Source organism: Malassezia sympodialis, genomic scaffold (assembly GCF_000349305.1).
Source record: "Malassezia sympodialis ATCC 42132 genomic scaffold, msy_sf_17, whole genome shotgun sequence".
Classification (NCBI taxonomy): domain Eukaryota; kingdom Fungi; phylum Basidiomycota; class Malasseziomycetes; order Malasseziales; family Malasseziaceae; genus Malassezia; species Malassezia sympodialis.
In genome coordinates, this window is record NW_017387815.1 from 38,857 (window position 1) to 63,639 (window position 24,783).

The 24,783-nt window shown below is 52.5% G+C and overlaps 7 protein-coding genes and 2 pseudogenes across 9 annotated transcripts; 5 read left to right on the forward strand and 4 right to left on the reverse strand.

Annotated features, from left to right (window-relative positions):
- Positions 1-228: 228 nt before the first annotated feature.
- Positions 229-2,335, forward strand: MSY001_3029 (uncharacterized protein; the record flags this gene model as incomplete). The annotated part of the gene is made up of 2 exons (XM_018884916.1): positions 229-1,692; positions 1,880-2,335. 2 exons carry the CDS (start codon positions 229-231, stop codon positions 2,333-2,335), a joined length of 1,920 nt encoding a protein of 639 aa, XP_018741528.1.
- On the reverse strand, positions 1,682-2,740 carry MSY001_3030 (uncharacterized protein; the record flags this gene model as incomplete). The annotated part of the gene is made up of 2 exons (XM_018884917.1): positions 1,682-1,832; positions 1,869-2,740. 2 exons carry the CDS (start codon positions 2,738-2,740, stop codon positions 1,682-1,684), a joined length of 1,023 nt encoding a protein of 340 aa, XP_018741529.1.
- A 34-nt stretch (positions 2,741-2,774) lies between these two features.
- On the forward strand, positions 2,775-6,806 carry MSY001_3031 (uncharacterized protein; the record flags this gene model as incomplete). Its single annotated transcript, XM_018884918.1, has 2 exons — positions 2,775-4,468; positions 4,496-6,806. 2 exons carry the CDS (start codon positions 2,775-2,777, stop codon positions 6,804-6,806), a joined length of 4,005 nt encoding a protein of 1,334 aa, XP_018741530.1.
- Positions 6,807-6,914: 108 nt separating this feature from the next.
- Positions 6,915-8,583, reverse strand: MSY001_3032 (uncharacterized protein; the record flags this gene model as incomplete). Its single annotated transcript, XM_018884919.1, has 3 exons — positions 6,915-7,060; positions 7,150-7,629; positions 7,713-8,583. The coding sequence occupies 3 exons, from the start codon at positions 8,581-8,583 to the stop codon at positions 6,915-6,917; spliced, it is 1,497 nt and encodes a 498-aa protein (XP_018741531.1).
- A 94-nt stretch (positions 8,584-8,677) lies between these two features.
- MSY001_3033 (uncharacterized protein) lies at positions 8,678-10,183 on the forward strand (the record flags this gene model as incomplete). Its single annotated transcript, XM_018884921.1, has 2 exons — positions 8,678-9,702; positions 9,727-10,183. 2 exons carry the CDS (start codon positions 8,678-8,680, stop codon positions 10,181-10,183), a joined length of 1,482 nt encoding a protein of 493 aa, XP_018741532.1.
- A 303-nt stretch (positions 10,184-10,486) lies between these two features.
- On the forward strand, positions 10,487-11,654 carry MSY001_3034 (annotated as a pseudogene). The gene is made up of 2 exons: positions 10,487-10,618; positions 10,758-11,654. Coding segments are annotated over exons 1-2 (1,029 nt in total).
- A 3,380-nt stretch (positions 11,655-15,034) lies between these two features.
- On the forward strand, positions 15,035-15,627 carry MSY001_3035 (annotated as a pseudogene). The gene is made up of 2 exons: positions 15,035-15,151; positions 15,184-15,627. Coding segments are annotated over exons 1-2 (561 nt in total).
- A 5,494-nt stretch (positions 15,628-21,121) lies between these two features.
- Positions 21,122-22,053, reverse strand: MSY001_3036 (uncharacterized protein; the record flags this gene model as incomplete). Its single annotated transcript, XM_018884922.1, has 2 exons — positions 21,122-21,167; positions 21,215-22,053. The coding sequence occupies 2 exons, from the start codon at positions 22,051-22,053 to the stop codon at positions 21,122-21,124; spliced, it is 885 nt and encodes a 294-aa protein (XP_018741533.1).
- A 304-nt stretch (positions 22,054-22,357) lies between these two features.
- On the reverse strand, positions 22,358-24,351 carry MSY001_3037 (uncharacterized protein; the record flags this gene model as incomplete). The annotated part of the gene is given in 2 exon segments (XM_018884923.1): positions 22,358-22,369; positions 22,381-24,351. 2 exon segments carry the CDS (start codon positions 24,349-24,351, stop codon positions 22,358-22,360), a joined length of 1,983 nt encoding a protein of 660 aa, XP_018741534.1.
- Positions 24,352-24,783: the final 432 nt, after the last annotated feature.

Consider the following 24,783-nt stretch of genomic DNA (forward strand, 5'->3'; position numbering starts at 1 on the left):
CATTGCTCGCAATGAGCCAGTGACAGCGGAGAGCGCGCGTGGAGGCGCGACGTGGCCCCGATGCCTGGCGCGTGCGAGCGGCATGAAGCCGCCCTGCGTCCAGCCGGCGCTCAGGCCGCGTCGACATAGTCTTCCTCAGGGGACATGGCTTCTTCCTCGCGCATCCTACCTACTCGAGCGCAAAGATAAAAGCAGGCCTCGGGTGAGAGCGGCATGCCGATATCCTCAATGCGCTCCCCCACACCGTCCTCCGCCGCATCCGAGCGAGATCTACCGACGGCCTTTCTAGATGAGGGTATGACTCACGCGCTAACCGATGTTCTGCGTCTCGAGGCTACACGTCAGCTTGAAGAGCGATGGAATGGGATGGAAAAGTGGGTCAATGATCGCATGCGCGTCGTCGAAATGCAGTTGATGCATATGGAGCGCCAGTTTTGGAAGCGCAGCCACGCTGCGGTATTCAAAGGACCACCACGCACGCCTCTCTCGTCCGTGGATTCGTCCAGTCTCTCGAGTTTGTCGTCTATTACGCCCATCAGCGCCTCGCCCGACATCGACTCGCCCCGCTCGCTCGATGCATGTGAGGCACCATGCTCGCCCGAGTCGACGAGCTGGCTGTATTCCATCATGGAGGACACCGAGTCCCCCCTCCCTGGTACGCCCACATACTTACACACAGGCGCAGCAGCTTTCCAGCACGCACTGCTGCTCGAGCCGTCGGCGTCCAAGAACGCCAAGGCTGGCCCTGCCACCGACCTCCCCCAGCTCTGGGCGCCGCCACCCTCCCCGCCGGCCGTCCAGCCCGAGAGCCTTAACATTCAGGCCAAGCTTCGCGCGCTTCTGGGCAGTGATCGTCCAGAACTGAGTGCGGAGCTGCAGCGTATCCTCAAGCATGGCCCACACACTGTGCGCCGCAGCCTGCTCGAGCATATGCAGCCCATCCTCATACCCTTGGCGCAGGATCACCTGGGTCACTTCGTCGTGCTACGCGCGCTTCGCGTGGAGCCTGCTCTCGGGCAGCGGCTTTGCGGCCACGCGGCTACCCTCGTCCGCAATCCGCACGGCGCCCGAGTCGTGCAGTACCTGCTGGACCAGGACTCGGGCCTGCAACATCGTGCGTTGACCGAGCTACTCGCGTGCGACCTAAGCCAAACGCTTCTCGCGCCCGAGGCGCTTCCCGTGTGGCGCCAGGTGCTTAGCACAGATTGGACAGATTCGAGCATTCGGTCTCGCTTCCGCAGCGCGGTGAACGAGGCACTGCAGGGGCAGTGGGTCGCTACGGCCAACACAGAAGGCGGCAGTGCCCTGTGCCAGAGTCTCGTCGAGCACCACTGGCTCGGCGAACACGATAGTGGCGTGCAGGAGCTGCTCGACCACTTTCTCGACATCGCATGCCACCAGTGGGGCGTTTGGGTCGTCCAGCACATGCTCGAGCATGGCACAGCGGCCCTGCGGGCCGCCATCGCGCACCGGCTCTTGCAGGCTGCCAATGTCGTATCACTCTCATCGTACGGCGGCAAGGCTATCCAGTCGGCCCTGCAGTGGTGCGGCGACGCGTTCCAGCGGTCATATGCGGAGCGCCTGTGCCAGCTTGGAGGGCCAGTGCGCCCTTCGCGCACAGGCAACGCCACGCTCCGTCCCCTGCTGATTGACCTGGCAGCCGCGCAGCACGGCCTGCCGATCATAACCGAAGTACGTGAAGCCACTCACACAGCTCTTGACCACGGCTCATCCCGCACGGCGCACCCTCATGATTCGTCTCGTCGAGCGGCATGCGGCCTTCCTCAAAGGGAATCGCTCTGGCGCGCGCGTGTGCCTCCTGTGCGAACGCGCTCGTGCCATCGCTACTCCGTAACTAGGCGACACACGCATCGCGCAGGAGTGCACGCAGCTGGGCAGCGCGCCGCTGTGCGTGTTCGAGGCAGAACTGCACGAGCTCGGGGAACGCCAGCTCGCGCGGCTCGCGCACGGCACAGTGCCCGAGCACCTTGATCCAAAACGCTTCCTCACTGTCGGCGCCGTCGACAAGCCCGAGATGGAGACGACCCATTGCGAGCGACTCTTCGAAGGCTGTCATATCCGCAAGCAGGTAGGTAGAATCATGTACGCCAAATGTCGCGAGAATGGGCATGCCATGGAGCGCGAGGGGCTGGGTATCATGCGCATCAAATACAGCTTGGTCCACGGACGGTACGCTGCGAGGCACAGGGAGTCGACATTGGTGCAGCGCGGCGACCGCCGCAAGCGCGGCAGCATCCAGCACCGAGCCATCGGCGCTCAGACATACCACATCGACAAAGATACTCCAGACCGCTACGCCCTCCTCAATACATAGCGACGAGCGCGGGAGAATGTTGGATGCATTGAGAAACATCTGTAGCTGGTGCGCCATGACTTGCGCGTCTTCGCTGGGCGGGCCCGCCTTGTACTGCGGCGAGCACAGCGGCGAGAGGTCCACGGTTGGCACGAGAAACCCCTCATTTGGGCGTTCGTACGCGGGCTTGCACAGCTGCGCATGAACGCCTGCTACCACCATCGTGCTCTGCCCCCAGCGCACCAGCGCGCTGCCCCGCGCATGCGACAGCGTGCCGACGGCCACCGATGCGGGACGCCCATCCGTGAACGCCCGTCCATCCTCACGCACACGCTGTTCTAAATGCCGCTGCAGGTACTCAGCCGGATAGAGCTTCTTGAACGTGGTCATGGGCGCAGCATCCGCGCCACTGGCGACCTCAGTCATGGCGGTCGGAGGAAGCAAACGTCGCTTTGTCAGCATGGCGCCCACCTTGGCGATGGTCACCACTGTATCGGCGCCCGGCAAGGTGCTCCTCGCAGGCGGCTACCTGGTCCTTGACCCCGCGTACACGGGCTTGGTGCTTGCTACGGATGCACGCTTCTACACAAGCGTCGCGACGCTGCCCCCTCAGGGCATTCCACGCATACGCGTGCGCTCGCCGCAGTTCCGGCAAGCCGAGTGGGTGTACGACGTACTCATCCCACCCTCCAGCGCGGGCAAGGCCCCAGAAGCCGTGGCTGAGGAGATGCGTCTGGTGCAGAGTAGTGAGTTGAATCCGTTTGTGGCCCTGTCTCTCCTGTACGCCGTGCAGCTCGCCCTAGAACAGCTCGGCGTCGATCGCGCAGTCAAGGCACTCGGGGGCGGCCTGGACATTGTCATCGCCGGCGACAATGACTTTTACTCGCACCGCCGCGACGGCCAGGTGCCAACCATCGCCGCTCTGCGGTCTCTCGCGCCGTTCCACGCGCACAACTGCGTCCTGAGTGACGTGCACAAGACCGGACTTGGGTCAAGTGCAGCCATGACCACGTCGCTCGTCGGCGCCCTGCTCATCCACCTTGGCATCGTAGATGCGTCGCCCTCGCATGCCCTTCCACCACGCTCGCTCGCCCTCATACACAACCTGGCCCAGCTCGCTCACTGCGCGGCCCAGGGCAAGGTGGGCTCCGGCTTTGATGTCTCGGCGTCCGTGTGGGGCAGCCAGGTGTACCGCCGCTTCGATCCCGCGCTCCTCCAGGGTCTCATCCGTGCCGAGCAGGGGCAGCGCATTGTCACCCAGGGCGCGGCCCCAGCAGCCCCGCGCGAGCCCCGCGCCTTGTCGCCTGTCCTGCAGCCATCGGAGACGCTATGGACGCCCGTCGCGCCCGAGGGCGCCACACCCACCGCTGCTGAGGGACTACTTGCTGCGCTACCCTCGGACGGGGTGCCGCGGCCTGCACCACTGAAGCTGCCGCCGGGCGTGCGTATGTGCCTTGCGGATGTCGATGCGGGTTCCAACACTCGCACCATGGTCGGCCAGGTCAGCCAGTGGCGCGCGCAGCATCCTGAGTGGGCCCGGCAGCTGTATGCCGTTCTGGCAGCGGCGAACCAATCGGTGGTCGACGGACTGCTCCAATTGCACATCATGCATGCTATGGACCCCAAGGCCTATGCGGAGGTACTGTCGCTTCTCGCAGGCACGCCATCGACACAGTGGGACTCGCTCCGTACGGCTCCGTCGCCTGCGCTCGAGGCATTTATTGCGCTACGCAATGCAATGCGCTCAGTGCGTGGTGGTATGCGCGAACTCGGCACACGCTCCGGCGCACCGGTTGAGCCCCCGGAGATGTCGCGTCTCCTGGATACGACCATTGCCGGCGCGCCTGGCCTGCTTGGCGGAGGTGTACCGGGCGCTGGTGGCTACGATGCACTATTTCTTCTCTTTCTGTCTCCTGCCAGCCTCACGTCACCTGCGCCCGTCTCGGCGCCTGCCGACGTGTGTGCGCTGTGGCAGCAATATACGGAGCTCCGCGTGGGGCCCTTGCTCTGCGGAGCGGACGATCCCACTAGCGCGGCTGCGCCGAGTCCATGTGCTAGCGCGGATGAAGCCATGCAGCACGTTGCTCATACGCTCGCACACTCGCGCGGCGGCCTGCAAATCGTCGCAGCGGACGCGGTCCCTGGTCTCGCGCCGTTGGTACACCTTCTTAGCTGACTAAGCGACATAGCTCCTTCCCTGACGACGATGGCAGCGGCGCTCTTGCGCGAGGCACTGCCACAGCTCGACGAGCCGATCGTTACGTACCTGGATCGATACATCCAGGATGCCGGCGAGGATCCTGAAGTTGATGTCATGGCGCAAGCAGTGTGTCCGATCCTGGAGTCGGTCGTGGTGAGCGATCCACCGAATTCGGCCGCGCGGCAGGCCCTGCCAGCGCTGCTCCAGCAGCTGCGTGCGCTCGTGGCGGAGCGCCTGCCTACGGATTCTGACCCGCGGCAAGGCCTCACGCGTCTCGACAAAGTCGTCGATATGAGCGCGGCAGGCGCAAGCAGCACCACGGCCTACGACGCCGGCAACGACGGCATTGACCTGGCCCTCGGCAAGTCGACTCGACACCGCACGACGGTCGATGTGAAGAAGCTGGAGCGCCAGGAAGCCAAAACGCGTGCTAAGCTGGCCAAGCGTGCGCAGCGCGACCTGTACGAGTCGAGCAAGCTCGTGGAGAACGCAAAGAAAATGGCCTCGTACGAGGAAATGTACATGCAGGTCAACCCGCTCGAGTCCATCAGCGCTGGTGCCGCGCGCGGCAAGAACAAGGATATTTACCTGCCCAACATCGATGTGAGCTTTGGCAGCCACCGCATCCTCACCAACGCCGAACTTACCATGGCCCATGGCCGCCGCTATGGTTTAGTCGGCCGTAATGGTGTGGGTAAAAGTACGCTCCTGCGCCACATGGCGCTGCGTGATGTGCCGATCCCTACAAACATGTCGCTATTGTACGTTGAGCAGGAGATTGTCGGCGACGATACGCCCGCCGTCGAGGCCGTACTCAAGGCCGACGTGTGGCGTGAGAAGCTGCTGAGCGAGGAGCACAAACTCCAAGCCGAGCTACAGTCGCTCGAAGACTCAGCCGCTGCCGCTGTAGCGCGCGCAGATGTCGACAATGGACTTGCGCAGGGCTCCGCCGTCGACCTTCCCACGCGCCAGCGCGAAAATCAGCGCGATGAGCTGCTGTCGCGCCTCGGCGACATTCAGACCAAGCTGGTCGAGATGGAGGCTGAGACGGGCCCGAGCCGCGCGGCCACGCTTCTGAATGGTCTTGGTATCGTGGGAGCGGACCAGCGAAAGCCGACCAAGGCATTCAGCGGTGGTTGGCGTATGCGCCTCGCGCTCGCTCGTGCCCTCTTCTGCCAGCCTGATCTGCTCATGCTGGATGAACCGTCCAACATGTTAGACCTGAATGCTATTGCTTGGCTCGAAGACTACCTGGTGAATGAGTGGCAGGGTACCCTCCTCGTCGTATCGCATGACCGCGCCTTCCTTAATCAAGTGGCGACCGATATTGTACACATGCACTCGGAGCGCCTCGACTATTACAAGGGTAACTTTGACCAGTTCTATGAGACCCGCGACGAGCGTCGGAAGAACCAGCTGCGCGAATACGAAGCAAACCAGCTGAAGCGCGCGCAGCTCCAGGCGTTTATTGATCGATGGCGATACAACGCCAATCGCGCTGCGCAGGCGCAGAGCCGCATCAAGGAGCTGGAGCGCCTACCTGTGCTCGAGCCGCCAGAGAAGGAGTCGGGCGAGCACTTTACGCTGCCAGAGGCCGAGAAGATCAGCCCGCCGCTCCTGCAGCTGGACGACGTGACCTTTGGCTACTCCCGGGACAAGATCCTGCTGCGTCATATCAACTTCGATGTCACAATGGACAGTCGTATCGCGCTGATCGGCAGCAACGGCGCAGGTAAATCGACCCTGATCAAGCTGCTGATCAACCAGGTTGCGCCGCTCTCGGGCGATGCTAAGCGCAACCCCCGTTTGCGTGTGGGGTACTTTTCGCAACACCACATCGACCAGCTCGACTTAGCCATGAGTCCTGTGGCCTTCCTTGCGTCGCGGTTCCCCGGGCGCACTGAACAAGAATACCGCCAGCACCTCGGCTCCTTTGGCATCACAGGCACGACTGGTCTCCAGCGAATTGCTACGCTCAGTGGTGGCCAGAAGAGTCGTGTCGCGTTTGCCCAGCTCAGTCTTATGAAGCCCCATGTCCTCCTTCTCGACGAGCCGACCAACCACCTGGATATCGAGGCTCTGGATGCGCTCGTTGATGCGATCAACCGCTGGAACGGCGGTGTGATTGTCGTGAGCCACGACGAGCGCTTCATCCAAAGCTGCCTCCGCGAATTGTGGGTGTGCGACAATGGTACCGTCTACAAGTTTGTCGGCGATGTATCGTCCTACAAACGCATCATTGTCGAGTCTAATAAAAAGAAGCTCGAGGAAGCTATGCGTGCCGATGCCTAGGCTGCCGGTGCTGCATAGGCCAGCGCTCTGGCCACCGCCTCTTGCGTCGAGCTGAATGCCTCCATCACAGTATCGTAGCCTGTACCAGGAGCCGCCTCTTCGGCCGTCTCAGCAATGCTTTGAACACGACTCGTCGTGTTCTGCAGTACTCGCACCATCTGGTGCGCTTTGGACACGCGCTGCTCGAGGGGACTCGCCGCGAGCGGTGCACCAGTCCCATGCTCGACAGCCGGCAGCACCGCCTGCCAAAAGTGCTGCAAAAACTCACAGGTGGCAGCATGGCACGAAACCATTTGTTTATACACAGTCGGGGGCAGCACATGAACCGTCGTGGCCTGCCGACCTTCTTTTTGCTGCGTCATATTCTTAAGCATATCGTCCAAGGCATGCCGCATCGTCGAGCCGGGCGGCGCCGCGCGGGTCAAGTCAAGGTGCCATGCCTGGAGGTGCGCCCGAAACTGCTCCGCATCAACCTGCGCACCGCTGTTTGCAGCATGGTCCCCCACTGCGCTTGCTCCATAATACGCGTTGGGGTCCTGGATATCCAGTCGCCGCCTGGGAGCAGCAACACGTTCTTTCAAATCGTCCAGTACAATCGCTGTCTCGTAACGCGTCGGTTCTGACGGTGACCCATACTCCTCTCCTACACCTCCTGTCTTGCGGCGCACTCGCCGTGCATCAGCTTCAGTAAGCTCGCCAAGCGACGAGTTGAGAAGCGACTCGGCATGACGATTAAAGCGCCGCACCAAGGGCAGGGCACGGCGGTCATAGCCTGGACGCATCGTCCAGTCCTGTGTATTCCCCGTCGCTTCATGGTCTTGCTCTGTGGCCGACAAATCCAGCAGCGCATCGTGAGGGTTGTATTGTGTACGTGGCTCGGGTTCTGACGTAAGTAGGTCAACGTACGATCGTCTTCAGGCTCAAGGTATCGGTCGAAAATGTCGTCGTCCGGAAGGTGCTGTTCCGAGGCCGCCGACCGCTGTGACGTACGAAGCCGATGGTACAGCTTTGACTGGAAATAACGCATCCAAAAGGTACTCTCATCTAGCCTCTGCGGCACATTTTCGTCGTACGCGCGTGTCAGTACCGGGTATTGCTCAAAAAGCTGGCGTATCAACTGCGGCGTGATGTTGATCTTCAATTCCCCCGACTCACCCTGCGTCGGATGAGGATCAGCGATCCGCGCACTTCGTCCCGTGCGTTGTTGTACACGCGCTCGTTCAGCGCGTAGAAGAGCGGCCCGTGATGGGTGTGCCCAAAAGTCGGCGTCAGATAGGAGACCCGTGCCGACCACGTCCTTGTGAAGCGCAAGAAGGGAAGGATGCGCCAGGAGTACCTGACCACGCAGCTTCAGCTCCGAGATGGCCGAGACCTCGCCTTGCGCCCGGCCCGAGCTCGTGGAGTCTGTACGTGCCTGAGTCGGCCCTGAGCTCTCGGCGGAACGCACTTTGGCAATGGCGGCGGCTAGTCGTTCTTTAAAGAGTTCACGATGCGCCATAGCCGTCTCTCTGTCTGCATTAAAATTCAACATTGCACTGGTTTCTCCGTGTATGGTATGACCCTCTTTCGCTACCAGACGCAGGGCCACTTGCGCTGCACCTGGCTTCGACACTTGCATACCGTTCAAATTGTGGTCCTGAATTTGAAAGGCCGGAACGCTGCTAGAAGAGCTCGATGGAGTCCACTTTAAGACACCATCTGGTCCCAGTTTTAGTGTTCCAGGCACCTTTCGGTACGAAACGGACGCATATAGAGCCTGCGGCGCGCTCGTCGCCATGGCTCGCGATGAATCTGTCGCAGGTGGAGGGGTGCTATGCCACGTGTAGAGACCTAAAGTCGCCGCGCCAGCTGCACCGTGCGTGGTGACGACGATGGTCGGCAAGCTGAACTATTCCAAATGGGACAATCTTGAGCTGTCAGACGATTCAGACATTGAGGTTCATCCCAATGTCGACAAAAGCTCCTTTATTCGCTGGAAACAGCGTGACATTCACGAAAAGCGTGAAATGCGCAAGATTCGTCGTTCTCAACTTGAAGCGGAGCATCGCACAAACGAAGCGGTTACGCCTTTACTTACTGCCCTTTGTAAGCAGACAGATGAAGAGGGAGCGGCAACGTATTCGCGTGAGGTATCGCGCCTGGCAGCTGGTCGGCAGGCGCGAGGGAACAAAGACGGTCCCGATGGCCCCACACTAGAGGACATTCTCTTATCTCTGCTTCTCCAGATCAATGAAGAACCAAACGTGAAGAAGGCGCATGGTACATCTGATTTGGATGCTGCTCTTACTACCAGTATGAAGTCGCATCTGATCAAGATTGAAAAGCGCCAATCGGAGATCTCTAGCGAGCTTGCCGAGATGGACGAAGAGGACGCGCACAAGATTACTAGTGACAGTCTGCGCGACGGGTGGAACAGTGGACATGTCAGTAAGGAAAAGCCCTCACCCATTCCCGAGAACAAGGCAGCAAAGACGAGTCAACATATCGAGACACTGAACCCTGGTGCTCTCGCTGGATCCGCGGCGCCCTCTGCCCCGCCAAGCAAAGACGACTCTGATGATGAGGAGGTTCCTAGCGTAACACCCACTATGAAGTCGTTTGCTAGTCTTCCGTCGTCAATTGCTTCTCTACCGCTCAGTGCCGAGAGTCTGCCTGCCGATTTTCTCTCGTCCAAACGGCTCGACCTATCGGCCTTTGAAAAGATGTTCCAATTCATCGGCTCACACAAGGAATTGCTGCATCCTCAGTACGGGACGACGGATGCCCTTCTTATGCAGGCATTTGAGTCTCAAATGGCGGGCCAAAAAGCCCTTGCACGTATGTGCACTGAAAAGGCGCTTCTCATCCAGTATTGTCTTAAACTTGGTCGAGATGGCGTTAGCCTCTTTTTCCAGCGGTATGTATCTCACACTGATTCCAGGATGATGAATACGGATGGAAAAGCAGCTGTTCTATTCTTAAATGACGTTTTGGCGACATACACTCGCATCGCACAGCGAGCCAAGGCCCTCCGTGAACAGCAGCAGGAGAACAGCGAGGGCGTAGAGCAAATTCAACTTATGGCACAGGATCCGGGCACCGTGATTTCTTTCGATATCCCTGAGGGCCCACCGCCCGAGAAAATACGTCTCGAAGGCGAAGGTGTCGAGCATCTCGATGCTAATGAAGTACGCGAGTGGCTACAGCGTCGGTGGGATATTTACATGAGCTTCGATGAAGACTTCCGGGAAGCCCTTGCCTCAAAGAACCTAGATAAGGTAAATGAAGTGCTTGGCCGTATGCCTGTCTCAAAGGCAGAGGTCATTGTTCAGGACCTTGACCGCGCGGGCATCCTCAACTTTAGCAGCACTGAGGTACGCGATGAAACCCACGCGTAGGACAAACCGTCCTGTGATAGGCTGTGTATAGCACGTGACCTTTTTCGCCCCTTCCAGGGCGCCACCGCAAGAATGTTTGTGTTACGCCATGGCAAGCCCTGCGGGTCCCCCTGGCGGCCACGATAATTCTGCTGCATCGTTTCTTGGTGCCCTGATCTCACTTACATCACACTCAAATATACGCTATCAGGGAATTCTCTCCAATATCGATGCGGCTCATGCCACTTTGTCTTTGGAGAAGGGTACGTCGACACTGGTTAACACGCAGTGCAATCTTGGGGTACAGAGGGCCGATGCGCAGCTATGGGAAACCCGCAAGATGAGGTTTCCAAGGCAGACAATGTATATGACTATATTGTATTCCGCGCCGCTGACGTGGTTGATCTCCGCATTGATGATCCGTCTCCTAAGAATGACGTGGTAACACCTCAGCAGGTATGTATCATTCCAAGCAGTATCAGGACGAAACCATACGGATGTAAATGTGGATCTATGATCCCAGCTGTCCGAGAGCGCTTTCTCATGTGGATAGTTCCGCTGCCTTCCTACTGATTCTCTCTGCGTTCAAAGTAAGAACCATACTAACTTTCAGACACCTTCGCAACCAGCCGTTTCTCCCTATGATCCTTCGAATGACCCAAATTTATTGGGCTCTTATCCATCAATGTATTCGCAAATGCCACCACAAATGTATGCTATGCCGACTGAGGCTTACCCTTACGGTGGGTTTGTACCTCCTCCGTACATGGGACATACTATGTATGCCTACCATGGGCCCAACTTTGGGGCACCACCGCCTCATATGCAAGGTATGCAACCACCACCTTTCTTCCCGACGGCGCCGGACAGTGCATCATATGCGCCGAAGCAGTCGGGTGCAACAACTACGGCCTCTCGTCGCTCTCAGTCGCCAAAGAATGTGAGTGATGTGCAAAATAACTTGGCTTTCATGCAGGACAACGAGGCCAAGCCTGTCGATACGCAGCCGGCAATGAGAGATGCTCCATCGGCAACAACGTCTGCCTCAGTGCCCTTCTCTGCGCCTAAGCCAGAGGATGTGCCTTCCGCGAGCGAGGGCCCAGATTCCTTGGTTACAGAAACACAAGCTAAGAAGCCAGAGATTTCAGAGCCGTCCGCAGTGTCTGCGAGCAAAGACGTCAAACCGAACGCGGCTGCAGAGACAGGTGAATTTGACTTTGAAAAAGCCAATGCGCGCTTCAGCAAAAAACCTACGACACTACAAGGCCCCGATCAGACATCTGGCAAACTGAGTGCTATTCCCCCTGCTGAAGCGCAGACCTTTTACGACAAAAAGTCAGGCTTCTTTGACAATATTAGTAGCGAAGTCAAGGACCGACTTGAAGGCGGCCGGAACCGCCATGCAATTGCGGAAGAGAAGGAACGCAACATGCTTACCTTTGGCGATGAAGCGGCGAACTTTAATGGTCCTCCTCGTCGTAGCCGCGGCCGTGGACACCGCAGTCACGGACGAAGAGCAGGTGGCCGTAACCATGGCCCTAGCAAACCGGAATGGGTATAGGGTTCATAATGTGTTATACGAGTAATCCTACCTATACATCTTTGGATCCAGCGGGTATCCTCTGTGCCAGGCTGTGTAATGAGAAATACAAAAATACGTTTCATACATTCGCACGAGCCAAATAAAATGAACAAGCTTCATACAACGCTGGAAGGGGTATGACACTTGGCGGGTGCCAAGATTGTCCCAAATGAGGGGTGGTTGGAGATGCACCCGTTCGCACGAGGCAGGGTGTGTTAGAGACCCATTTCGAAAGTTCGCGTTGCAACGTGCGAACCACTTCGTTGACCTCTTCTGTTCGGGGCATGGATTCATGCAGTCGGAGCAGCAAGACACTAACCATGATTTGGCATAACTCGGTCTGAGATATGAACCGCCTAAGTGTCTCTTGTGTGACACACGCATCAGCTGGTCCACACGGTAAGCTCAACCCTGCCAGACTAATTGGCTGCTCCAACTTGAAAGGATAATCAGACCATAAAGACTGATTCTGAACTGTGTCTTTCTTAACACGCGTAATAATCTCCAGCATAAACAACATCCAGACACAACGTTTGAGCATTTCTCGCTCGACGAAAAAGTGCGACATACCGGAATCAGTGCCGGAAGGGGATGATACACTGGACAGGAGGTGTGATGCAACAGAATCTCCGTATGCCAAAGGCGACCAGGCACTCTGCTTGTCCTGGCAACGCACCATAAACATACTCATGAGAATCATGCATTGGATGAAGTCAAGGGTCTTTTCCTCTTCATGTAAAATTCCTTCCATAGGGCATAGCAAACCACGTGCAAGGGAGAAGCACTTCAAACCAAGCTCCCACGGCAAAGCTGCTTGCGCCGCCCCAGCTGCATGTGCAGTTACATTTACAGCAGGCACCAAAGAGGACCCAAGCGCACAGAGAAGCAAGAGCACTGATTGACGCTGGCGACTCTGTAAAGGCGAGCAGGTGACAGTCATAGAGGACAAGGTGAACGAAGATACATAAGATTCAATCTCACTCCATTGTAAAAATGGCAAAGAAAAACTCAAATCCTTTAACGCTTTGCGAATCAAAGTGAGAGTGGGTATTTTTTTAAGCAATGTTTGGGATTGATTCTTCAAAGAATCAAAATCAGATTCCTGCCAATGCTGTTGCTGGGGAAACAGCTCGAAGGTATCGGTCACACCGATCTGTTGGGCGTCATACCGCGTTGTTCCAGGAAATTCAACCATACCAATCGATTTCTTATATAAATCCATCAAGGAAGAGACATACTCTTGTTGCGGACGGTAGACAAGCTCACCAGTGCTGCTTAGCACACGAACACAGTAAACATCTTGTTGATTTCCCTCATCTGACGGCGCCGACCTCAACAAAACACTAGTTGGGCTAGTCGACGTCGTCACCAAAGAAGAATTGAGACCACGCGCGTCTTGGTAATCAATTATGGCCCTGGTAGAGAGCTCCGCCAGCTTGAACATGTTCTTCGGATCAGTGATAATGCCTCTGACAGTTTCCACATGCTTATGGCGTGAATCACCAACTGCACAAGATGGTGTCGATAAATTAGGGTTCGATGCACCTTTATCCAGACTAATGGCCATAGGCTTGGTTAGTAATGTCAAGTCAGGGTTCCCCTGAGTCGAAGACTCAAATGCCGTGGTACCATGACCTTCCCCTAAATTCACAAAGTTTTGATCCACAATCGCATTCATTGATGAGGGTGTAGTCGAAGGCATCACAGACTGCAAATCTGAAGATGTTCCAACAGACTTGTCCATTGCCAACATTGGTTGTGCTGTATATGGAAAAAGATTATCCGTAGTCCACATGTCAGAATTGGGAAGGATAGGAAGTGGCATCGATGATGGAGCCCCGGCAGGCTGATTCAGATTCGAGACAGGCTGCGAGGCATCAGTATCCGTAGATGGAGCAGAAGCGTTGACTGGCTCTGAATTAGGCATCGTTGTGGGTAATGTTCCCATAGAGCCCCACAAACTTTGATCAGAAAGCCATTGATCATTCTTGAACGGTTTGGAGTTTGACTGTAGTACATTGTTAGGCCCCAACGAAGCCATAGCTAGATCAAACCGTTCATTTGCCAAGGCGAAAGAAGGGGATAGATTTCTCTCTCCATTTTTCACATTAGACACTTGATGGTTTTGATTCTTAGACTGGCGAGCGTTCCGTTTCCTGAATACAATGCCAGCATTGTCCATGATGGCCCGTTCCCGTCTTGTGTGAGTTCAACAATACGTACTTGCTAGGTGGACCACGCTTCCTCAAAATGTCATCACTAGTGCATACACGACCAGATTGTTCACAGTGACCACAAGTAGGTTTTTTCCGATCGCACTACAACGTCAGCATGTATAGTACTCACTTTGATTTTGCGTTTCCGACAATAGTCACAGGCGGCTTGTCCCTCTGAGGAGTTAGGAAGTCGAGCACGGAATGCCTTCAAAAATTCGTGCGCATAGAGTGTGTCACGGCTGTGTTGACCCAGGTTCCAACCACCAGTAGCCATGCCTCGACGGCGATTAGCTGGTTGAGAGGAGGAGCGATGAAGGTCGTTCGCATTGAATGCCAGAGGCAATGCAAAAGGCTCTGATGTTGGAAAGAGATCCTCTGACATCCACACAGATCCTTTAGGAAACAGTGGAGTCGCATTCGTTCCGTCATTCATTGAGCTATTGTTATTATTCGTATTATTCAAAAGTTCCAAAGGAATGCCAGTATTGAAGCTAGCGGCTGATGAGGGCATGAGAAAATCAGAATGCAGCATTGCTGTCCCAGCATCATTCTCTAGAAGAGCCAAGTCTGTGGTCCCTTCAGGGAAGCCCTGCCAGGACATCGCTATGGCAACCTTGTGGTTGAGAGAACGCGGTTGCAGCGACTGGACGATTGTCAAAGAACTTAATTCTGGCAACCGATTTGTCTACATGATTGCTTTCAGGGTCTGAACACGAAATAATTCAACAAATAGTATTGCACGATGCCTCCATAATGCATGCAGGGTAATGCCACATGCATATCTAAGCAGACTGCATCGTGACTGTGTGACTGTTCCGACAATAAAAAAATATAACCTAATTGGAAATTCAGGTGAACCCCCCCCCCCCTTTCCACGTGGAAGACTGCCTATCTCCACGCGAACGCGACAACGATCTGTAGACATGTTGGTTTTGGTGATAGGTGCGTGTATATTGTATATCGGACTGACACTCGAGCAGGGGATCTCCATATACCTTACAGAGTAAATGATCTTCCTTCAAAATTTAGAAAATTACTGGTATGCTACTCATTATGGTCTGCTTACACTAGTAGGTACCCGGCAAGATTCATCAAGTGGTTTGCACCGGAAATATATGCGACAAGCCTACATACGAATACCTAAAATCGCTTGCTAATGAGATCCACATTGTTGGTGGTGACTATGATGAGGTAATTACCCGGTAGTTTGACGCCAGATTCAGCACCTTCCATCGTCGTTGGTTCTTCAATACCCGCCTTTGCGTATTGGAGTTATCCATGGCCATCAGATTGTTCCCTCTGGCGATAAAATATCACTTTCTTTGCTGGCTGACTCCATGAATGTCGACATTTTGATCAGTGGATTTACTCATCAGCTCGAGGCATACCGCCAAGAGGGTAGATTCTATTTGAATCCCGGGAGTGCGACAGGTGCCTGGTCACTCGATATGCCATTTCCTGTCTCACAGGGGAATCTCTCTGGACAGCAATACGATGAAAAATCGGCCTCGAGGAAGGTTGAAACACAATCATCATTGGAATTTAGCCCAGCGAAGGTGGAAAATAACAAAGGCGATATACCTTTGAACAATGCCAAAAATACTGCCATGCGCTCGACTCCTTCATTTGCGCGTGCGTACACGGTTCATGCTAACTTTAGTTCTTGATATCCAAGGTTCCGCCGTTGTAATTTATATCTATCAACTTATCGATGAAGACGTCAAAGTCGAAAAAATCGAATATCGTAAGAATCCAAACAGTGATGCAACATCAGCATAATAGTCTCCCGTTGAGCCTTATATCACCTTAAATAGCTCGCTCTCCTCGTTCCTATGATCGGTGTTCTGGATATCTGATCGACTCCACATTATTAAATATGGCCGACGCTATCATTCGATATACCTTATTGCCACTCCACTATGATGATGTTGGGTGAGGGCGCATTCGTGTTCCGCCACGTTCGGAACACACTTCGATCTATTGGAAAAGATAATTGCTTACGCTGTAATGGATATGCTGTGCTTGTTAACCCTAAATCATCCGTTGATACTGTTCTGGGCACTACTGCACCCCAGCCACCGACTGTGAAACAATTTACAGATGGGAATAAGAATGATACGTTATCGTATCGACAGGACTTTGAGTTTTTCTCAAATATGATAAATCATCAATCCTCAAAAATATCGCTCGAAGGGCGTCGAGCTCAAGTTGAACGTATCAAAAGCTCTGCTACAGGCTCACGTCGCGGTGGATTCCTACCTGATTCGTCTCAAGCTATAGCAGATAAACTAAATGAGGCAATCGATTTCTGGGATGAGCACCCTAGTATGTTTCAAAATTTCGAAACGAACACCATGGAAGCTGATTCTAACCATGAGAAACAATGCAAGGACATTGCCATCATAAAAAGGGATTTGATTTCAGTGGCCCGCCAATTGCTACAAAGATCACCGCCAATGGCAACCAATATGAAACAATTTTTGCATGAAATGCATACCAAAGTGAATGCGCAACTATCAACGACCCTTCCTTACGAGCCTATGCCAAAGGTTGGACGCAAAGTAAATCTGACTAGCGCGACAAGTACACGGGACGAAATAAATCAGGCGGAGGAGGATGGTGTCCTGTTAATGTGTTATGTGAATTGTTCTGTACCAGAGAAAGAAACTGTCAATTTTTGCTCTGGCTTTGCGGTCCAAGGTGGGTCATCCATAAGTCCAGAAGACAGTCCAGGTCGGGGTGAGTTGGTAATTACATGTGCACATGAAGTGAGTTAGCCGAACTAATGCAAGATGGAAACGGTGGTACCTGCTGCAGAATGCCCAGACAATGGGGTGATTCTTGCCATGTCTCGTAAAGGACACATCTTTCCTGTTGAACGCTTACTGAGTTATATGCCTAGTACGGACTTGTCGTTGCTCCAACTCAGTGAAAACGCTATTCAAATTGACCCACTGACCAGGCAGATTCGTCCTGTTATTGAGTCGCAACTTGAAACTCTTCCTGTGTCTCCCTATCCCGCTGTTGTAAACACGGAGCTTTCTGTGTGCTCTTTCGGAGGCTGGCTTCCCCGAACAGATGAGACATCCGGCATGGTTTCACGATTTTTGCATGAAGAAGTTATACGAAACCGATGGGCTCGTGCTACCCTTGTTGGATATCGGGACCCCATTGGACGTCAAGCTGAGACCGGAACATATGATGAGCTAGCTCAATTGGACTTTGTCCTCGACTATGAATCTCCTGAGACGCCAGCCTCTATCAAAGATGCAGTCAAAGCGTCTTCATTCGCATTTCCTATGCCTGGCTCGTCAGGTGGGCCTGTGGTTGATGTTAATACAGGTAGCGTCGTGGGGATTGTACGAGGGACGAAATCAAGCAAACTTGGTGATAGCCGCGGAGATGCTGTCCCTGCCGAGAAAGTATTTGAGTGTATGTGTTGGATATTCTGACGTCAGTTTTTGCTTTGCCAGGCTTGGGCAAACGACGCTAGATGAAGTGGCAGTTTGTTTTATTTTTTGCCCTTCCTGTATGACGCACTCAATAAACTGCTTGATGTGATTTAGAGAGACTCTATATAGCTTTCTTATTGGTGATAGGTCCCGATGTCGGATCTGCGGGGCCGACGTCAGGACTAGTCTTCGTGGAGCCGTGCCAAAGGAAAGACTTCAGGCGTTTCCAAACCGATTGACTCGATTCAGTAGCATCGAGGCCGAGAGTATTGACAGTTTCTGAGTTCTCAGATGTTTCAGTAGTATCCTTAATGGATAGGGGCGTAAGTTCTTCAGTGGGCTGCACTCGGAAACTTTCGAGATCAGAGAAGTCATCCTGTTCCACCTGAAGATAGGTCAGCGCTAAGTCTACTACTTACCATCATTATTGAATAAGCATATACGCCACCAATGAAACTGGAGAGAAGGAGGAAAGCGACTGTATTGCGAAGCAAATATGGCTTACGAGCGCGGCGATAGCCAAGTGAGTTTTCATATCCTCCGGGATGGTACGTTCGCTCTAACTTTTTTGTCTGAATAACAGTATCAGAATTGCGAAATACTGTAGTATGAAGGGAGGCAGCCTGGATAGAACGGATTGTGCGACCCGTACACCGCACAATAGGCTGCAACATGGTAGTCAAGAAGTGACGAAGGCAGTTAACTCGGGCTGGTGGCACCCTCCACATTGCGACGCGCAGTCCATCCAGCAACTATTTATGGCTACTCAAATTTCTCGTGCTCTATAGTGACTGTTGAAACAAACTTTGTGCCATCTTTTGTTGTTGAGCATTCGTACTGAAGCAGCGCATCGGCTGGTTGAATTGACCTTCGAAGTGTGGAGGCGAATTGATCCGCTACCATCTCGGCGATTTGAGAGTCGGAAAGTTTTAATTGTTTTCCATGCTGATCCAGCTGTTCATCAACACATGTAAGCTGAACATCTGGGAGGCCACATGCCACGATTTTTTTAAACCCTTCGAGTGCTGTACGATGAATGTTGAGTGCAAAACCATGCGACGTTATACGATGTTGTACCTGAACTCCAAGGGAGGCGATCTTGTGTCGCTCGTCGCTCCAGACACCAGTATATCTGGCTTCTGTTGATGGTGAGTCCACTGTGCTGAGTCCAATAGATGGATGAGCAAGGACAGTTCTCAGAATAGTTTGAAGTTTAGATACATAGCAACGGGTGGACATCTGGCGTGAGTCCGAAGACGTACATTCATAGCACCTAAGTCGAGAATGGGATACCCAACCAGTTGCCCGGGTCCATGGTAGGTCAATAGTCCTCCCCGACGCGTTGCAACAATGTCAACGTCGGGGGCTGACCTTGCCGCCCCTATCGCAGCCGCATCGTCTCTCCGCCCCAGAGTATATACTGGCTTATGCTGAAGTAAAAGCAATACATCATCGTTTGCCACCTCCCACGCCTTCAACAATGGGGGAGAGAGGTTTATGGGAGAAACATCTGGACGCCAATCAACCTTTGCATGTCGTAACGCTGCCCGCGCTAAGGAACGACGCTCAATGAGTTTTTCCTGAATAATAGCACCGAGCTTGTATGGCAAGAGCGCAGGTACATGACTTACAAGGAGTGGCCGAAGCCCTCTCGAAATGGCAACATCGCATGACATTTTTGGTCAAGAGTGGAGCCTGGGTTTGCCCTCCACAAAATAGATACACGGATCAAATTCTATATCGTATGATCGCCCCATAAAAGGTCACATACTGGACCTGAACTTATTTGGCCAGACTTTAGAAAATACCACCGAGGAGCCCCCCCTTCTGACTGGAAGAGCTGGACTTACTTTGACCTCCATTTTCGTTTGAAGAACTAGAGCCATTCGAACCATCATTTCCGTTGTTGTTACCTCCAGAATTTGTTTGTCTCGACGAAGATGTAGGAGCTGCGCTGGATTTTCTAGATGCTTGGCCACCTGAAGGAGATGGATTTGCTTTACTTGATGACGAAATAGAAGAGTTTCCAGATGATTTGGCTGTGGAGGAAGCAGCAGAGGTAGAGCTGCTGCTAGAGCTTGTGGTACTCGTTGTATTGCCACAGTCAGCAATATTTTGTAGATCGAGCGTAAGTAGATGACTAACTCCGCAAACGAGATCATTAAAGCCGTTATCAATCAGCTTTCCAATACCTTGTTGCCCAATACCTTTGAGCCCCTGAGCCACTCGGGTCTTTTGATTGTCGTTCATTTTCTTCAGGCCCTCACCTATACCGTCAATAAATTCTGTCGCCTTGGTCACGTTGAAAAGGACCAAATCGCCAATAGCAATCGAATAGGCTGTATCCACATCAAATTCATTTGCCTTGAACGCGTTCAAAACATATCCATTAGATCCATCCAATCTTACGATGATTGTGTTGTATACATCCAAATTCTTGCCGACGGAATCAGAGGAGCCGAGCAGACCTTGATTCAGTAATACATTATGAATCTTTGCACAAGTCTTGAAACCGGGATCCACCTTCGTCGATTTAGCTGCTGGGATAACACAGCCTGGAAAGTTTTGCACATGAAATTGTGCCGTAATTTTTCCGTCGGGTGGCGTACCTGTTATGCGCGATTCGTTGAGAATGTCCATAAGTTGCATTGAGACTGGCAGATCGTTTTGGAAAGTAAGTTGGATGTAAATGAAGGGACGGAGATCAGGACCCGAGAAAAGGTTGAGTAAATCAATGAAAGTTTCAATCCTGACAAGTGGTCGAGAAGCAAGACCAGTAATCACTGTAGATAAGTTGAGCCTCTCCAGGCCAGGAATCAATGACTCAAAAGTGGACAGCGGTGGGTTAGCATTTGCATACCCGTGAATATCGATTTCGCTCTTATATGGAATGGATGTCTTGCCATGGAAGGGCTGAGCCAGCGCATATTGTGAGACAAGTGTCTGTGCGACAGTGGAGTTGTCGTCAGCAGGCTGGAAATGGAAGTGTATGGATACGTTGTTTTTCCCGGGAACGATAAGTTGGTTGTCAAGAAGTGCACGGCCCACCTCGTAATTTTCAAAAAACCCGGGAAGCTGTATCCCTGTCGTATGAAGAGTGATGTTACTAGGATTTGTCAAAATAAGCTGAATCTTATTATCCAGATATTGAGGTGTACCTTTTGTCACGTCCGCGCGAAGGGCTTGAACTTTACCGGTGAAGCTGTTAAGCGTGGCAATAGAAACTTGGATATTATCGAATGGAACACCGTTGATGGGTATATTGCCGATAGGCATGTTCGCCAGAAGATTCACGGCACCACTAAGCGTGACAGTCGTTCGCGGCGTGACCAAGAAGGCACTGATCATAGCGGCAAACTTACCGTGATCCTTAGCATACAAACGATAGTTCGTCCAAGACAGTCCAACCGATTGCAGGTCGTTTGGTCCACGAGAAGTGCCACTGTCGGCATTTAGAAGAGGCAGTCTCAATTCGCCAGCATCGCCGCCATCGAAACTCAGCGTAGCATCCAAACCGGCTTTCACAGGTTTAAGTGAGAAGTGGAATGGGTTTGAAAAGGTAGCCATAGTAAGATTCGTGCCCGAACGTGGTGCCCATGTATCTTGCTGATTCATGATAGTAACGAACAAGTCAATGATATAAATACCATGCACAACCTTGTAAATATGCCCAGGAAGAATAACAGAAAGCTTAAGTGTTTTGAAGGCATTAGAAAGCCACTTGACCGGCTTGTTGCCGTTCTCCTTCGTCACTACTGAGTCTCCCTGAATTAAAAGAGTTTGATTCCTCCCTTGCAAATACCCCGAAAACAACTCGCCAGTTGTATTGGTCTGTGTATTGCCCTTTTTCTGAGTGATTTGCCCTTGTAGATTCGCATTGGTAGTAGCATGTGGAGCCAGGAAGAGGTTAGAACCATGAATGGGTCCTTGATATTGGTTACGAAAAAATATCTTGAAATTGGCTGTTTCAAGATCGATACCTAAAGACGCTGGCGAAGGAATGCTTGTGCCTGCGACAATGTTCAACGCATTGGAAGTGTCACTGGGAATATCGAAGGATGTAATGCCCACACCTGGTAAATTGTTAAAAGCATCAAACGAAACATCTTTGCTGATTTTCACTTTGTCAAACACAATGTTCAATGCGCGAACACGGAGCTTGTCCGAATGAATCGTCCAAGTAAAACTCTTGCCGTGCAAGATGAACTTTGCAAAGTTAGTGAATTCACCTTCATTGGTGATCGTAAGATCACCAGAAGTTATTAAGTTAGGCACGCCCTCTGTAGCAACCGCACGGATGGGTGGCAGTTTGATTGTCGCGATGTCCTTGCCTTGCCAGCGAACACTCACACCCTCGGGGAATTCAATTTGTGCGTCAAAAGGCCCGGTGCCTAGCAATGACCCCTCTAAATTCAGATGGAAGCCTTTGTCAGTCATTCGAGAAACATTGGCGACCTGGAAGGCGAGCGTGGCTTGATTCACAAGATTCTGTACAATAGGAGCACCGACAGGGCCGATCAAATAAAGAACAGACCTGTCTGTATCTGTTGGCACAGGCTTTTGCACAAAGTTCAGATTGGTCTGATAGTCGTCGAGTTTGACTGTCGACTGGATATCAAGTTCCACCGCAAGCCCTTTCATAGTATTTAGGATGGCACCAAACACATCGAACTGTTTCCCTGAATGCCAGCTCGGTGGATTTGGGTCCGGAGTGGGTTCCACAGAAGTCTTCGTACTCTGCATTTGCAGTACTTGGTTAAACAGCGGAGGCAAAGGACCAAGATCTGTCCCTGTGTTTCTTGCCGCCGTTTCAATGAAGCGAATTAGAACCTTTGGATCCAAAACCATTGAAAAGGGAAGTGAGCGAGAAACAATCTTTGAGTGTCCTGACGCATGAACAGGATTCTTTGACAGGTCCTGATCAATCTTGCCAATATATATCCCGTCATAAATAGCCCTAGCATTTACTTTAATAAGATTGATGGAGGCTGTAAATGGGTTGTCCAGCTGAAATGTTGCTTCAGCAGTTGCTGTCTTAGCAATGTTCCTAGGAATCGTTAGGCGAGCCTCTGTAATCAAAAGTTGGTGCAAAGGGGGAATTTGTGTCGTGAGACTGATGCCAGCGAGCGCTTTTTTGAGCGACGCAATATCTGTCGTAGAAGAAGACCCTTGGATATTCGCAGTTGAAACAACACCCATAACATAGTTTTCAAGCAGTTGCTGACCCGCCGCAGTGTTCTGAGAACCTTGTGGTGAATAGTGTACATCCGTAGGGATTGTGTTAAGACCAGGTTGAATGACAAGATCGTCGATATCTGCACTTCCAATCGTACGACCTTTAAATTGCAGACCGAAAGATACGTCGCCAGTTCCAACAGTGATATGGGACGGATTGTACAAGTGTGCATTCACTTTAATCAGCAAGTAGCTTTTGTAGCCATGATATACATCCAGATCTGAGACTGTAGCAGGTCGCGCGTTCAGGTTCTGTAAGCCTAGCAGAGACGTATCCACCGAAAAAGGAATATCACGGATAGTCACGTATCCAGCAGCGGTACTCGCTTTCGCGTTTGCCGAGCCATGGAGACCAAACTTGACACAGGTACCGGCCGTAGTGTCGGCAATAAAGTCAGCAAATGTATCGTGTTCATTGGACCTAGCCGACATAGGGGCATTGGAAAATTGTAAGGACATGATACGTTGCTGTACATCCGTTGTGGCCTGAGAAAAGGGTATACTGAGCGTGGCAATATCCTGGTTGTGGTAGTTCTCTATGAACTCGCCACCTGCCTCGCGAATGTCAATAGGGAAGCCAAATGGAAGGAAGAACGGCGCCTGGGTGTTGTTGGAACTAGTGGAGGGAGTCCATGCATTCGACTTGCTAAACATCAATGTCAGCTGGTTTAAGTTGATAGCTTTGATAACATTGAAGTGAACAGCTGGAAGAGTAGCCTGAATTTGCAAGGCCTTGATACCCTCGTTGAGCCATTGGACATTCGAGGGACCGCCATACGCACCACGAATAGATACAGGAATGGATTTACCATGTACCACATCAGTAAACACTTGTGACAGAACGTCAAGCCCATGCCCTGACTGACGCACAAGTCGGCCTGCTAGGGGAAGCTGCGTTGTAGAAACAGCATTGAGAGTGAAGCCCTTTGCAGCATAAGATGGGCCCAAAACCACACCATCGTTCAATATGTTGACACCAAAGCGGGACAGTTGTACACCCACCTGGGAAGGATTTTGAATGAGCGCAGTGGCTGTAAGATGAATGCCACCTTGAGGGTCATTCGAAGGAAGATCATAACGAAGGATTTGGACCCGGTTTTTAAGATTGTTCATACCCGAAAGTATAACAGTCTTTGAGATCGTCAGATCTGAAACTTTGATACCAAGCGCAGATACAGATAGGTTCTGGCCTTGGATTTGCCAAATAAAGCTGGGGTTCGTGACCAAATACTTGGTAAACTCTGTCAAGGCGTCCGCATTGGACACGGAAAAGTCAGCCATAAGATTGAGCTTAGCACCCTCATCAGCAGCAAGCTGAATGTCTGGCATCTTAATCTGGCCCAGCACGTTACCATTCCATGCCACTTGCAAACCACTGGGAAACGAAATGGAAGCATCAAAGGGACCTGAGTTCGTGATTGACCCTTCTAACTGTGTTTGGAAAGATTCGGGTTGTGGATCAACGATCGTGACACGTTGAATAATTAGAGCGGCCCCATCAATAATCTTTTGAACAATAGGCTTGGCTAGCACAGGAAGAAGCATATTGAGAGATTGATCAACCCGGAGTGGTACACCAAGCTGTACAAAAGCCAACTCTGTCGAGTATTCGCCGATGCTGGCCACGGATTGAATCTCCATATCAATTGTGGCCTTGGCAAATGCCTTTTGCACAAAGTCAGCGATGTTGAAGCCGGTATACATGTTCTGGTCGCGCCTCTCAAAAACAGCCAATGAACCTGAATCTGAACTCTCCGCCATGTCAGGCAGGTCAAGCGAGCGCTTCTGTAATGGGCGGGTATTGGCGGAGGACGTAGGAGAATATGTGTACCCGCCAATCTTAACAATACCATCAAGCTGCTTTGTATCCAATCCTGCATCAATAGCATATGCTCGCACAAGAGCAAAAATATCAGGGGGATACAAATTCAAATGCAAGTCGATGAGCGGTGATTGCGATACACTTTTGCCATTACCGACGAAGTTAATACCTGTGTCGACCTGAGCGACATTGAGACCATGTGCGGTAACATTGGCCTGAATGTGTGTAATTTTAAGGCCTGCTGTAAACGGATTGTCGAGAGTGACAACAGTTTGTGCCACATCATTTGTGATACCAGTCGAAGATAAAATTTT